General features: G+C 36.6%; 1 protein-coding gene across 4 annotated transcripts; it reads right to left on the bottom strand.

Moving 5' to 3' along the window:
* Positions 1 to 477: 477 nt before the first annotated feature.
* lnpep (leucyl/cystinyl aminopeptidase) lies at positions 478 to 14,768 on the bottom strand. 4 transcript variants are annotated; one of them, XM_052555477.1, is made up of 18 exons: positions 14,645 to 14,768; positions 11,526 to 12,348; positions 11,249 to 11,387; positions 10,689 to 10,820; positions 10,463 to 10,583; positions 10,175 to 10,326; positions 9,793 to 9,906; positions 7,806 to 7,937; positions 7,525 to 7,656; positions 7,209 to 7,360; positions 5,714 to 5,805; positions 5,438 to 5,618; positions 4,400 to 4,556; positions 4,124 to 4,308; positions 3,800 to 3,961; positions 3,581 to 3,721; positions 2,569 to 2,650; positions 478 to 2,488 (listed from the first exon to the last, which is right to left on the bottom strand). In XM_052555477.1, the coding sequence occupies exons 1-18, from the start codon at positions 14,688 to 14,690 to the stop codon at positions 2,357 to 2,359; spliced, it is 3,075 nt and encodes a 1,024-aa protein (XP_052411437.1). In that variant the 5' UTR covers positions 14,691 to 14,768; the 3' UTR covers positions 478 to 2,356. The 4 variants fall into 4 exon arrangements, with proteins under 4 accessions (XP_052411437.1, XP_052411438.1, XP_052411440.1 ...); XM_052555478.1 differs by having other exon boundaries at positions 5,714 to 5,802; positions 14,645 to 14,767; XM_052555480.1 differs by lacking the exon at positions 14,645 to 14,768 and adding an exon at positions 13,810 to 14,156 and having other exon boundaries at positions 5,714 to 5,802.
* Positions 14,769 to 15,144: the final 376 nt, after the last annotated feature.

Below are 15,144 nucleotides of genomic sequence, written 5' to 3'. Positions count from 1 at the left end.
CTTGCAGAATTTGAGCACAAAACGTTATTTTTATTTCTTTTTGTCATGTATAAAGAAGGGTCAGTAGTTTTCCGTTGTTAAGCGAGACCTTGAAAACCTAGAATCCAGACCCAAAGTTTAACAACTTAAGACAAATTCCCATCAACCTGTTGAAATAAATAGCACTTTTTTTCAGGCATGAGAGGTTTTTCACAAGCCATTTAAAATACCGCAAATTTTTCACAAGCAAGTATATTTTTCCTTTTTTTTTTTTTTTGCCATGGTTAACAATTTAACGACTGAAGTGTGTGCCAAAAATAACTAGGTATTCTTAAAAGCAGCCTCTGACAGTCACAAAGGACGTTTCAGGGGGAAAAATCATTACATAAACTTATTTTGTGAATGGCAGCCAATAACACAAAACACCTCAGGTTCATATGAATCCTCAATTATGACAGAACAAATTCCAGAAAACAGATTCAACAGAAAGATGCACTGTAATTTTAACATTTCATTGTGTTTAATGAACCATATCCAGATGAATTCAGGTAATTACAATCATAACACTTGTTTAAACAGATCCATAGTAGCAAACATGAATACATACATCGATAACTGTAACGCTCCAACCTGACATTGGAAGTGTCCATTACAGCGTAACAATGCTGCCGTTGTCCTTATTCATTTCTATCACAAATACATGAATAAAGCTTATGATCAAGCAAAACTACAACCGCTATATACAAAATGATCAGAATGTACCAGTCATATTTGACATTTTATGAGGTCAAATCACTGAGCTATAATCAAAAACCTGGAAGTAATTTAACATGTGCACTATCATTTGAGACCGTGAGCACAGATTCTCACTCTCGGAACAAAACTAAAAATGTATGTATGAAGTTAGAATTATATTAAAAAATACATGCATAAAAATGGACATTCACGTCAGCAACATCTCATGATCATTTCTCAGTTTTTGTGCATTAAAGCAAAATAATGTGCATGTATTTGTGGACTGTAACATGAGTTTACAAGAAGCTGAATACATGTGCACTTTGACGCATACATTTGTGTGAGGTTGTGACATTTAACATTTTCAAAAACAATTCCTGACAAAAACTAAAATTAAATGAGCACACACACACACACACACACACACACACTTAAATCCTTGAGGAGTACAAATCAATAGCAACCAGTGAAGAATGTAACAACTCTCAATCAGTGATGCGACTTTAGAGCCCATTTTTTTTGTCTTGTGGCAATTTGACAAGTTAACTAAAGCTCTGTACATGAAAACTTGCTCACAAATATATTTCTACATGTCAAATCACATGGGTAAAACCACAGTTTTACTCGTTACCTCTTTTATATGTATTGCAACAGAACTGTGACTGTGCGTAGCAAAACTCAAAATAAAATCTGCACCAAAATGTTTAAGAAATGCTAGTATAATAATTCCAATGACAAACCTTTACCTATATGCAAAGCCTGCAAAAAAAAATACTTAATATACACACTCATCTCTAATTTAAACTCTAAAATACATCTTGTGCAAAGGATGAAAGGTTATGGAACATTTCTAAGGCAAGAGCATTTCCACAGTGTTGGATTCAAGCATGGCAGACAACACACGATTAAAAATTCACCACCACATACAGAAATAAAACCTTGAAATTCAGAAGAAAGGGGGATTGTGATCACCCTCGTGTGGCATAATTTCAGAATTATTATTATTTTTCTTTTTTTGGCAAATCGTGCTAAGCGCATATTTAGGAAACACTGATGGGAGGTTTTGGTCTTTAGCCACCACCATAAAGTAAAAGGGTGTAAAAGCATCATGATATTTTAACAACAACCAGATTTGCCCTGAGCAAGCTGAATCTTTGAATAGTGCAAATAGTGCTCGAGGCCAGAGCCATACAAAAACTGAGTTGGGCCCCAAGTGAACCGCAAAAAGACAACGCATCAGCCTTTTCCCGAGCTGTAACTAACACTAGAGTTATGACACAGGAAATCATATAATGACTATATGGTTTCAATTCACTTTGAACTTGGAGAATAGAAAATACATACGCTTTACAATTCATATCCAGACTTGTTAATTTACATAAGCTCGCATTAAAGGCTAAAGGTTCTCGGCAGATATCTGGCAAGCTTCTGGCTAGTTTACAGCTCACTGGAGAACTCTGAAAACCCTGAAAAGAAATGCTTTTAAATGGCCCTTTACATCCAGGTAAATCTGCACTTCTGTCTTGAGTTTGGCCTAACGTTGTACATTTATGGCTCTGGCTGTTGTGAGCGCATTATCACTCACACCTGACGTCACCTGAGAGAGTGAGAGGCACGACAGAAGAGCCGTCTCCTCCTCACACTATAACCAGGTCTGCAGCGTGTTCAAGTTATTCTCAATCCATCGCATGTTCAGCTTAATGGTCTCAATGGCCTCCTGCACGGTCCTCATCTGAGAACCTTTCGCCCCCAGAGAAGTGAAGAAGTTCTGGGCCTAGACGAGAAAACCAGAAATGTAGTGAAAATACTTCAAGTAACATTGAACTGTTTTTAAGGTATGGGGGATGAACAGACCTCCTCGAGATGTGTTTTTGTGGAAAACTGACTGGTTGCGGACATGATGATGCTCTGAATGGCAAAGGATCCGACAGGAAATCTTGCAAGAAGAAAAAAAAAAACCCACATTAAATTGCAGACCGAATACTTTAAAGTATAAAACATTAGTTCAGTATAGAAAAGGGCTTACATGCAAATGCATCAATAATAATGATTAACAGCAGTACAAATGTACATACTAAGTACACTGAATCAACCAGTTTGGGATCAGTAACGTTTTTCATGTTTTTTTTAAAGAAGTCTCGGTTGCACTTTATTTAACAGTACGTGTACTAACATGTACTTATAGTGTACTTATCTAAGAAAGTTATGGCAATACAAGGTAACTACATGGGGTAGGGTTAGGTTTAGGGGTAGGTTCAGGGTTAGTACCTAGTTATTACATAGTTATTGTACTTACTATAATAAGTACATAGTATGTACATGAGGAAAAAAAATTTTTGTGTCAGTAATATTGTGTAATGTTATTACAATTGAGAATAATAGTTTTACTTTTATACATTTTAAATGTAATGTAATAAACTGATTTTTTAGCAGCTATTACTTTTGTCTTCAGAGTGACACAATCTTTGAGAAATCATTCTCAAATTATGATCTGTTGATCAATGAACTTTTTTTCCATTATTAACATTAAAAACCATAACATATTTTAAAAATGTTGTTGTTTGATGAACAAAGTTTCAAAGAACAGCTTTTTGAAAACTTTTTGTAAAAATGTAAAAGCCTTTACTGTCACTTTATTTATTTTTTATGCATCCTTAAACAAAACAAAAAAACTAATTTCTTTCTCTTTTTTTTTTAAACATTTTTTACCTTTACCCACTAAATAAACACTTTTTAAGGTTTTTTCCTGACCGTATACCTTATCGTGTTATTAGCACATTATATGCATGACTAAAAAGTGTACTGACATTAACATTAAATGTGTCGGTTAAAAAAAAAAGTAACCGTTTAATACAAGTTCACTCACTTCTGAGTGATTTTATCCCAGTTCTCCTTCACAAAATCCCAAGCGTAGAGGTAGCCAGCAAAGCTCTTGCAAATTGTGTTGATGACCAAAGGAAACTCTTGAGTTTGAATCTCACTCCCATCAAGACTTTTCTGTAGAATCCTAAAAGGGGAAAACCAAATAAAAATTCAGGTATGTTTGTGCTGACAGCTCAAATATTTTCAGGTTGTTCAGCCTTACATTATGATTTTCCGCACATCCTGAGTGCTGGCCAAAGCTTCCAATGTCTTGCGCTTCACTGGGTCATTGATGGATTTTTCATACACGCCGAAAAGCTCAACCCATCCTTCATCTGTCTGAGCAGCAACTTTGAAGACTGTTCGCACGAGATCACTGGGAATCCTAAAACAACAAAACGTGCATCACAAGATGTTCCTCTGTTCTCAAGAATAACTGTACAAAAGTCAAGAGCTTTAGACAACAGCTCTCTCCTTCTCCTATTTGCAAATCACAAGATTAAAAGAGAACTGATTCAGCCAAGAGTCAATCAGCAGACAGACTTACTGAGAAGTCTTGTTGGAAGTGAGCCACTGCTCGAACAGATGCTCGGCCCGTGTCGAGCAGTTACCGATGTTAAGAGAACATGCCATCTCCAGCAGAGCAGACCGGAGCGTCATATTTGACACTGAAGTTTCCAGATCCCATGACTGACTCTCCATTAAACCTCCAAAATGCTCCTCAATGTAATGCTGCAAAGAATGAATTCCAAGAAAACATTCAAACAAGATGAAATAAAGAGAGCCATTTGACTACAACGGGCAGACAAGATGTTCCACTAACCGTCATTCTAGAGGCCAAGTTCAACTCGGATCTTTTGTCCAGCAACCTGAAGATCTGTCCAAGCTGGAAGAGAGCTTCGGTCAGAGGAGCCGTCTCGGTCTCATTTTTGATGTAATTCATCAGATTTAAGACCTGTTTGAAAGACACCTTGCCCGATCTGGAGGAAAGTTGAAGAATAGATTTTTAAATTTTCACCCTCTACTAAAAAAAAAAAGAAAGTACACTACTGTTCAAAACGCTGGGGTCAGTGAGACTTTTTTTTGTAAAGAAATGAACACTTATACAGCCAATGCATTTTTTTCTTTTGAGCTTGTTATTGATTAAAGAATCCTGAAAAAAAAAATCATCATGGTTTCCACAAAAATATTAAGCAGAACAACAGCTTTCAACATTTATAATTGTAAAAAATGTTACTCGAACACCAAATCATAATATTAAAATGATTTCTAAAGGACCATGTGATGTTAAAGACTAGAGTAACAGCTGCTAAAAAAAATGTAGCCTGATATCACAGGAATAAATTGGTTTATAAAATTTTAAACTTATTTTATTATATATACTGTATTTTTCGGACTATAAGTCACACCTGAGAATAAGTCGCATCAGTCCAAAAATACGTCATGACGATGAAAAAAAACATAGAAGTCGCACCGGACTATAAGTCGCATTTATTTAGAAACAAGAACCAAGAGGAAACATTACCGTTTCCAGCCGCGAGAGGGCGCTCTATGTGTTCAATGTAGTCTACAGGAGCACTGAGCAGCATAGAGCGCCCTCTCGCGGCTGGAGACGGTAATGTTTTTTTCTTGGTTCATTTCTCTCAGTTCATGTCAAATTAATTTTGATAAATAAGTCGCACCTGACTATAAGTCGCAGGACCAGCCAAACTATGAAAAAAAGTGCTACTTATAGTCCGGAAAATACGGTAATTGATCTGAGTAAAACAAAGAGAAAAAGAGTTTATGTAAAAAAAAATAAAAAATATATCTGAATCACACTCATAATTGATAATGTTGTTTTCAGGTTTTCCAGATCTACCTGGAGAGAGCAAAGATGTTGTTGATGAGAGCTGCTCTGTCTTTACAGGTGAGGACATTCACATCCTTCTTCAAGGCATCGATCAAGTCCGTCCATCCCTCTTCATAATGTACTATGTAGAAGCCATCACCCATGAAGTTGAACTTCAACCACTTCACTTGATCTGGAAGCTTTAACGTGGCTGGAAAAGATTTAAAGCAATACATTACTGAATATTTCCAGAAGTTAGAAACCTCGGTCTATGCCAGTACACTCAGTCCTGAGGACAACACTCACCCGTTTTCTCCTTGAGATGGACCACTTGCTTGCAGGAGCGGAGAACACTACATTTGTCGGTCACGTACGTCAGGGGAATATGCCACAAGCTGCTATGGGTGAATCACAAAAGTCAATCAATTAACATTTGACATCTAGAGAGGGTGAGTTCATATGAAGCTTGCTTTTTAATAGATCAATACTGGGCTTTGACTCGGATCAATAGAAAAGTCCTTTTTTAAAACATTCACACCTTAAAACAAACAAGATTATTCCTTCCCATGACATACACCAGTGGGGTCGGTACGTTTTATTTCGTTTCCATTTTTGAAAGCAGTCTCTTATTCTCACTGAGGCTGCATTTATTTGATAAAAAAAAAATTCAGTGTCACATGATCTTGCAGAAATCACTCCAAAATGCTGATTTGTTGCTCAAGAAACATTAAGTATTATACAAAAAAAATTTGATATGGTTGCTTAAAGCGATACTTAATCTAAGAATGAAAAATTGCTGTTAATTCACTCACCCTCAGGCCATCCAAGATGTATGTGACGCCTTTTGTTCAGTAGAACACTAAAGATGATTTTCAGCCAAAACCATAGTCCTCGGTTATTCTTAAAATGCAAGTCAATGGCTACCAACACTCGAGTCAAAAAAGCATATACAGGAAATACAAAATTAATACCTGTGGCTCTGATGATATCTTATGAAGCGAAGAGATTGGTCTGTGCAAGAAACTGAACAGTTACAAAATTATTACCTCATCATATCATCAGCAGCCACAGATATAAAAAAAATGTATTGTCTGAACATCCTTTTTTTGACCTGCGAAATGCCGGTAGCCATTGACTTGCATTTTATGCAAAAAAAGGACCATGGTTTCATCTAAAATTCTTTGGTCTTCGATCATAAAACACTTTACTTAAAGCCTTCATGTATAATGCATTATAAAGTGTTATTAAAGCGTATAATTAATTATAATTATTCATAGTGTATAGTAATATTTTATATCTTGTTGTTAATAATTCTAACCAAATCTAAAATGCATGTGTAACAATTAATTGATAAGTGTTAGAATGTATTAACTGTGGTTACAATTATACAATTATTAAATGATTGTACAATGCATTACAAGGCATAATTAATGCATAAAAACTACTTCTATAATGCACTAAACAAAGGCTCTAAGTAAAGTGACACCAGATCTTCTTTACTGTTCTACTGAAAATAAATAAATAAATAAATAAATAAATAAATAAAGTAATCTACATTTTGATGGCCTGAGTCGCTTTTATATTTTTGTGGAAACTGGGATACATTTCTTAAGGATTATTTGATGAATAGTAAGAAACACTTTTGAACAACGGATAAAGATATTAGTAAAACTAAAACAAATCTTACTGAACCCAAACTTTTGAACACTAGTTTTTAAATTGCATTAACAGCCAACAGCCCCATAATTCATTTGGATACATTTTTTGATCGATGTTCACAGCTGCAGTAAAAGTCCTCTACCTGTCGTCCTTGCGGTTTTCAGCATTCAGAAGGAAATGTTCTTGAGTCAGTGTCACCTGAGTGCCACTTCTCTTCACCGTGACCAGAGGAAAGCCCTTAAGAACAGTCCAGGTGTTCATCATCTCAGATACACTCAAGTTTTGTTTGCTCACCTATGGAGATCATGGATGTCAGCTCAGTTATGTAGAAGTGCACATTGTTTTGTAATTGCATTCATCACACTCAGAAGATGTGTTTGTTTTGCTCTCATAAATAAAGTTCATCTCGCTTAAAAAAAAAAAAAAAAAAAAAAGAAAAAAAAAGAAAAAAGGCTGACCTGGGAAAGACTGTTCCATAAGTTTTTACTTTCTGTGTTTGATAGTTGATACTTTTGTAAGTACTCAATCACTCCTTTTCGAAACTCCCCATCTCTCAGTGTTGCATTGAGCATCAGCAATATCGAAGCCCCCTTGCATGAAAAGGCAACCAAGAAACATGTTCAAGTTCTGAGAGAATAGCTATACAATCAATAACATCTAATGAACAATGATTACATTCCACCGCAGGAAGAGGGTTTATTAAAGCCACTTTACAAGCAGCAGGTCATTTATGAAGTACCTTCTCATAAGACACCGAGTCAAACATCTCTGCCACCTGCTCAGGGGTGCTCACCACAGTAGACACTGGGTGGGATGAGTTCAATGCATCTTTGGCCAACGCTTTAAAGCGAACATTTAAGAATTCAGTGTCCTGGAAAGGAGAAAGATCAAAAAGGAGCATTATGAAATGACACACATTCTCAAAGTCAACTACCACCATAATGAAAATGTCTCTTTAACAATTTACTTCACATAAAAACCAAGGTCAGGTTTAAAAAAAAAAAAAAAATAGAATATTAATAATACAAGATTGCATTCATTATCACACACTTAATGTATAATTTTTTTCCCCAGCATGAAACATTAAATTCAATGTATTAAAACAACACATTTTTTGCGTGACTGTCCAAATTAGCCCAATTTAGAGATCAAGTTAACTTGAGATGTTGACTAGCCCATCAACGTTATTAGCTACCGTATTTTCCGAACTATAAGTCACACTTTTTTTCATAGTTTGGCTGATCCTGGGACTTATGGTCAAGTGTGACTTATCAAAATTAATTTGACTTTAACCAAAAGAAATGAACCAAGAGAAAACATTACCGACCCAACGCAAATCTCGCGGGAGCGGGCGGGAATGGGCAGCTAAAAAAAAAAACACCGCGGGATAGGAGGTTGCCTAGCGACATGATGGAGAAGATGTAAATAGATGATGTAGAAAAGAACCTAATGTTATTAATTAGTGTTGTTTTTTGAGCACAGCCCCTCGTTGCCATTTGTTAATTAGGTCAAGAGGCGTGATGATGCCAGTGTTATTGAGCAGGCTGCCTAAGTTTGAATGTTTTTATTCTTATTTGTATTTTTCAAACAGAATACCTGCGACATTTGGCTAATAATTGTAAAACTGTTTTTCATGTAGCCTAGTTTATCATATTATGTATATTTTTTCGCGAAGCAGTCTATTTTTATGTGCAAAGTTTTTGATAAAAACGAAATTGTATTTGTATGTATTGTGTGTTTTGTCTTTTTTTTTTTTTTTTTTTTAATACATGCAGGCCAGGGAAACTAAACAAACAACCCCATGAATCTCTCTAATAATGTCAATACAAATACGTGTTTTGTTTTTTTTCCTGCGGGACGGGAGAAGACACAAAATCAAGTTTTGCGGGTGCGGGCGAGAGTGGACATACATATTGCGGGAGCAGGCGGGAGTGTAACGCATACGTTGCGGGAGCAGGCGGTAATGGTCAGAAATTCGGCGGGAGCGGGATGAAGAAAACAGTCCCGCGCAGGGCTCTACTGCTCAGTGCTCCTGTAGTCCACTACTGAGTAGCGTAGAGCGCCCTCTCGTGGCTGTAGATGGTAATGGTTTCTCTTGGTTCTTGGTTCTAAATGAATGCGACTTATACTCAGGTGCGACTTATAGTCCGAAAAATACAGTAGTTGTTGCCAATACCTAATTTTACAGAACTAAAGTCACTAGAAACAGCCTTGTTTGAACATTATTTCTGAAGAGAGAAATTACTATAACATATTCTATAATGAATTCAACCAAGTTACAACAGTTGGGTGATGGCGCTAAATGCCCATAATCATCTCTTCATCATCAGCTCCTTGGGCTGAAGAGTTCTACAGTATATAATAAAAATGATCAAAACAATACAAGAACTATTTTGGAATTGATTCCCCATCACTACATTTAAACATCAAGAACATAAAAAAAGTGCTTAAAGAAGCAAAGGGTATATTTGAGGAGTTCTAATGAAAAAGCCACTAAGTGCCCTTTGAGATTTTCTTCTAAAATGAGCATTTTTCTCAGGCTCCTGTGTGTAGGCTCAGTCATTTCCCTTTAATGGCATTGAATAGTTGATTTTTTCATCATCATTAAAGTGCAATGACTGAACCTACACATAGGAGCCTGAGGAAAAATGCTCATTTTAGAAAAAAAATTTCAAATGGCACTTAATAGGCTTTTGTTTCATTTCATAATTTAGAATAAAACTTACTATGTCAAGGTCTGGGAACAGGGTTTGAACTGACATGTACTGCATGTAGGTTGCAAATCCTTCATTCAGCCAAAGATCGTTCCACCATTGCATAGTGACCAGATTTCCAAACCACTAAACGGAAAAAGAAGAATACATGATAATGAACACAGCATGTCTGACTAGTCTTTTCAGCTAAAATGATATCAAAGACATTACATTGATTTTAGACTCATTATTTGTTTATTTATGCTAGAATTTGTTTTATGTCAGTATCACTATTGTCATTCACTTTACTCAAGAATTTGGAGTAAAAGCTTAAATGAAACTCCAACATGAAAATGGTCATCATTTATTCACTTTACTGCAGTTAAACTGTTGCTTTATTTATAAAGTGAATTACCTGGTGGGCAAGTTCATGAGCAATGACAGAGGTCACCAGTTGCTTGTCTATAGAAGAGGAATTACTCCCTACAAGCAAAGTGGTCTCGCGGAATGTGATCAGTCCCCAGTTCTCCATGGCTCCGGCGAGGAAGTCAGGAATAGCCACTAGATCTATTGATTTGAAGGACATTTGGTCACGTCATGTCACAGAAGTGAACAATTTTAGGTTTGTTATTTAAAAAAACAACATTAGCCTGATTGTCCAACTATTCTAGTTGAAGAGTTTCTTTATAGAAAGTCGTCTCACCCAGTTTGCTTAACGGGTAATGGTAGTTAAAGAACGTATTGTAGAAGTCCAGCAGTTTGCAAGCTGTGTCCAGAGCATACTGCACTTGTTCCTTTTTGTCTGGAACAGCATAGACAGTCACCTGCACAACATTTGAAAAAAATCAAAACCAAAACCATGATGCAACATGTTTCCAATAAATTTTATTAACACAAGACTAATAGATTTTTTTAAGAAGAACACATACCATAGTATTAGAGACGTTTTTACTGACGCTGATGAAATCAGCCACAATAAATGCAACTAGGTAAGTGCTCATATGAACACTTTTCTCAAACTCATCTTCTTCAAGCCCATTTTTTAAATCTGTGGTTTTGACCTAGAAAAAAAAAAAAATAAGAAAAATAACATTACAAAACTTAGATATTATAACGAAGAAAAACTTGCTTAAAAATATTTATAACTATTATGACAATTTTTGTAAAATTACATAAACATAAAAGTAAAAAATAAATTAAAAAATGAAATAAAACAAATATATTATATACGTGTGTCTATGTATATAGCGTCTATATATCTGTAAAAAAAAAATATATCCATCCATCCATATAGATATATTATATATTATATATTATTAAGTCTCAGTTTTCTATTAGAAAGATTAAAATGTAAAAATGTAACAATATAATGACATAACTGAACAGCCATTAAAATGTTTTAGATATTAACGTCATAACAAAAAAAAAATATATAAAAATAAATAAATAACCCAACAACAGAAAAAGAAAAGTATAACAAAATAACTACCTTGGGCATGTTTGAAAGGCTGAGGTACTTTCTTTCTCTGGTCATCTTAATTGTAAAATTTGATTTGAAAGCTGGCTCGTCAAAACAAGGAAACGCCTTGCGGGCTGCCAAGGGCTCAAACTGAGTAGCAGCCAAAACTCTAGAAGAAGATGAAGTGAATTAAACGATGTGACGGAGAGGAATAAAGACACAAGTAAGCAGAAGTAACAGTCAATCAACACACTGAAGCCAAATTCAGTTCAGAAGGTTAAACAAAGGTTAAATGGGCTGCAGATACCTTTTTATACCATTTGTGTCAACATATGAACTGTTGTAGAAGCCATCATAGCTGCTGGAGAAGCTTGCCGTGTAGTTAATCTTCAAAACGTATTGTCCCTTCTTAAGATCTTCTGGAAATTTGAAGGCGATTTGCTGCCAAGGTTTGTACTCCAGGAAGTGGACCTCTTTGCCTTCAAAAGTGGCCTTGGTTATGTTCATATCAGAGCTGTGGAGGACAATATTCTTCGTTTCATTCAAGACTCGCACTAAGATGGATACACTGCCTTGGAAGGTCATGAGGGTCAGGTTGGGATGGAGTGAAATATTGTAATGCACAGGATACACACTGAGCGGTAACCTCAACTCGGCCCATGGGAAAGGTTCACCGTTTGTGGAATTGGGATAGATGTGGTCCATGGTCGAATTGGTCTTCTGGCAGCCCGCTGTGGTGAAAGAGCAGCCTAGCAGGAAGTAGAGGACCAATACCATGGAGACCACCAGAGCCAGGACAACACCACCCATCACCATAGTCTTAGTCGAAGGCATGGGGCACGGCCCAGAATGCTGCTGGCGGGTGTAGGATGAGGCAGCGCTGCGCAGGTTGGAACTGCGATTCATGAAGGACATTCCAAGAAGACGGGCAGACGATTCGTAATCTTCCTCGTCTTCATCCAGGTCGTTTTCTCCAAGGCCCCGGACTAACAGTCGCGAGCTGCGGGGTTCATAAACCACATCGTCCGAGTCGATGGGGTAGGATGGGGACTCCTTCGCCAAATCCACCACATCTGGCTCTTCCTCAAACATGCTGTTCTCGATCATGTTCCTGGGCTGTGGAGCTCTTTCTGTAGGTTATGGTGCAAACAGAAAATGGTGTGTGAATACAAAAGTGGCTTCCTGTTGACAAGAGTGTTGCTGTATAAGACAACTGAAAACCTTTCCGTGAAAACTGTGATTTTGTATTCAGCCCACACAAGCGTTCTACGTCCGAGAGTAAAAAGTAGAAGGCAAATGAAAGTGAAACTAAAGAGGAAAGAAAAGCTACTTTCAATGCATGTGTGCAGACAATCATTAAGACCCTTGGCCCCCGTCTGTCACCCATGTTCAGCATAACCCATTTCATACTCTATTCGATGTGCCTCAACGATTGTCTGAGATTTGTTTAAGATTTCTCAGTCCCCTGAGAGAAAAAGTGTCTGAATTGTTCCTCTTTTGCTTCCTTCTTCAACAGAGAATCAGACTAAATAAATTCAATAACAAATCAAAGCAGTGCCAAAGTTAACGGTTATCAAATTACCATTTAACATATTGCTTTAGCTGTATATTAGTGATATTATATTTTTTCCCATATCGCCCACCCTTAATTACAATAAAAACATGAATTCAGTTTTTTTTTAATTCTTATTAACAATAGTGATCCTCATTAAAATCTCAATACTGTACAACTCCATGACCCAGATATGGTTTTGATATGTTTTGTCAGTTAAACTCTTTTAACACTCAAACTTTCATGCAGGAAGTCAACAAAAACAAGAAACGGAAGGACTAGGTTTTTTTGTTCGTTTTTTGGGGGTCTGCCATGGATAGACAACTGTATTTTGTGACTGTTATATGGTTGAAACTATTAAGTTACCTAAACTAGGAGACAAGTAAAGACAGTCCTAAAAAGTGACAACCAGCTGGCCAGCATGTCAAACTTACACAAGACAATGTCACCTTGCCAAGACTGGGAGGAGATTTTGTGCAAAACATGAACCCTGGGACTCTTTGGAGATTTGGGTCTGATGCACGCAGACAGAAAGATCAGATGTGATGACTTTAATGGAATAAAGTCAAATGCAGATGCTGACAGTAGATCATTGTGAGACATCACGTGAACGACGGTCGGTCACCAAAACAAATAAACCACTGATCTGAATTAGCCTACTGTCATTTCCAAGCCCTCATAAACACTGATACATTTTAATTTAATCAGAGGTCCCGTTACGACCTATTGAAGCACACTATGAATTTTGCAAAGCAGATGCACTGATAGCTATTTAAATTGCATTCATATGTGACTGTTAGCCTACTTGAACAAGCATACATGATATCTTAATCAAACGAGATCATTCTAAAATCATTGACACATAATGAGGATCACGATGGAAGCAAGTTAACACACTATAAGAGAAGTTCTTGAGGAGATTGAATTGCATTATACATAAAGCGACACGGATAACTTAGCCGTAGCATGTTAGCGGATAACTTTTCGCAGTGCACGACCTCGCGTACAAATAAAGAGTTCATATTAGCTGCAGCCTTACCGCTTTCAAACGGATCCATGATGAAATGTTTAAATGCAGGTCTGAAGTAAAAAAACAAACAAATCCTGTTTCAGTTGAAAGCGCGGGTATTTAATTCTGGGAAGGCGGAAGAGTCACACAGTCAACTCAACGCAGGTACACCTCAGATCAACTGGTGCTAGCTTAGCATCGTTAGCCTGATCTACAGCTCTGTCACTTCACCGCATTAAATTAATCGATCAGCGTTTTATTGAGCCATCGCTGCACACTATTTATCGATACGACAGCGGACGCAAGCTGGAAGTAGCAATCAGTGCTGTCAAACAAGCGACACGAGTTTAACTTCCCTCTTTTAGCTGCCCCGTTTAAAGAGACAGTTCCCCCAAAACTGGACCACTGACATGCTGTTCCAAACGCGTATGACTGTAAGTTTTCCTGTGTATTAGAATTGCGAAGAGCGAAATAATATTTGCCAATCATTTATTTTGTATTCTTCTGATTTTGGTTTCCAGACATTCTGGCTAATGTCCCATTTTGTGTTTCAGAAGACAGAAACGCATACGGGTTTGGGACGAGTAAAAGATTATAATCTGTATACAGACTTTTCATTTGTTGGTGAACTATCCCTTTAAGACCCCGCAGCTTCTGCACTCCTCGAGATAATACAGCAGCTGACCTTGCTGCAATATTGGTTATGTTATTTTAAAGACGACATCAGATAGCCTATACAATCCCACAGACACATAAAGATTGACAAGATCTTTGAATAAAACAATTACAAAGTTTTTAAAGCGGATTATATTAATGCAGTCTTAATTTGTAAGAAAAAAAAGTTTATTAAAATATTATTTCATACCAATAGCTCCATATTCCTGCTGATTTAAATGGTTTGCCGATTCCATGTGCTAAAAAGACTGCCATGCTCAACAGTGAAAACTGTAACACTGTTCAGCAATTTGGACAATCACATGCAAACAATTTGACTCTGTGAAAACACACTACAATAGGCTGGTGTATTCTCGTGAGTCTGCAGTGTGCAAGCACATTTGGGCACCAGTGGATCCGTTATGAATAATCAGGTCTTTGTACTCTTAGAACAGCAGAATACTGTTTATTGTAAAGGAACATTGGAAAAAAAGTTCAAATTGGAGATACAATACAGGATTGATTACCCAATATTCTCACCAGACAAATAAATAGTTATCAGAAAACTTGCAATTTTATGCTTGGTACATATTTAGGCTTTTTTTAATCATTGTGCACTAGCTTGATGCCGTTGATTTGGTTGGGAATGAAAATCATTTTAAAATAATGATTTAATTTATTTATGTTTATATTTGTTAGCTGCATTGGCTT

The sequence above is a fragment of the Carassius gibelio genome, chromosome B5, assembly GCF_023724105.1.
Source record: "Carassius gibelio isolate Cgi1373 ecotype wild population from Czech Republic chromosome B5, carGib1.2-hapl.c, whole genome shotgun sequence".
Lineage (NCBI taxonomy): Eukaryota > Metazoa > Chordata > Actinopteri > Cypriniformes > Cyprinidae > Carassius > Carassius gibelio.
The sequence above is the reverse complement of the archived record's forward strand: the minus strand, read 5'-3'. Positions and strand labels throughout refer to the sequence as shown.

Bases quoted from the DNA above. Each gene is read 5' to 3' on its own strand.
- lnpep (XM_052555477.1), bottom strand. From the start codon at position 14,690: ATGGAATCGGCAAACCATTTAAATCAGCAGGAATATGGAGCTATTG. The intron at 12,349-14,644 runs GTATGAAATAAT...CATAACCTACAG, and splicing joins GCAGGAATATGGAGCTATTG to AAAGAGCTCCACAGCCCAGG. The intron at 4,557-5,437 runs GTAGATCTGGAA...ACTTTCCTCCAG, and splicing joins AACATCTTTGCTCTCTCCAG to ATCGGGCAAGGTGTCTTTCA.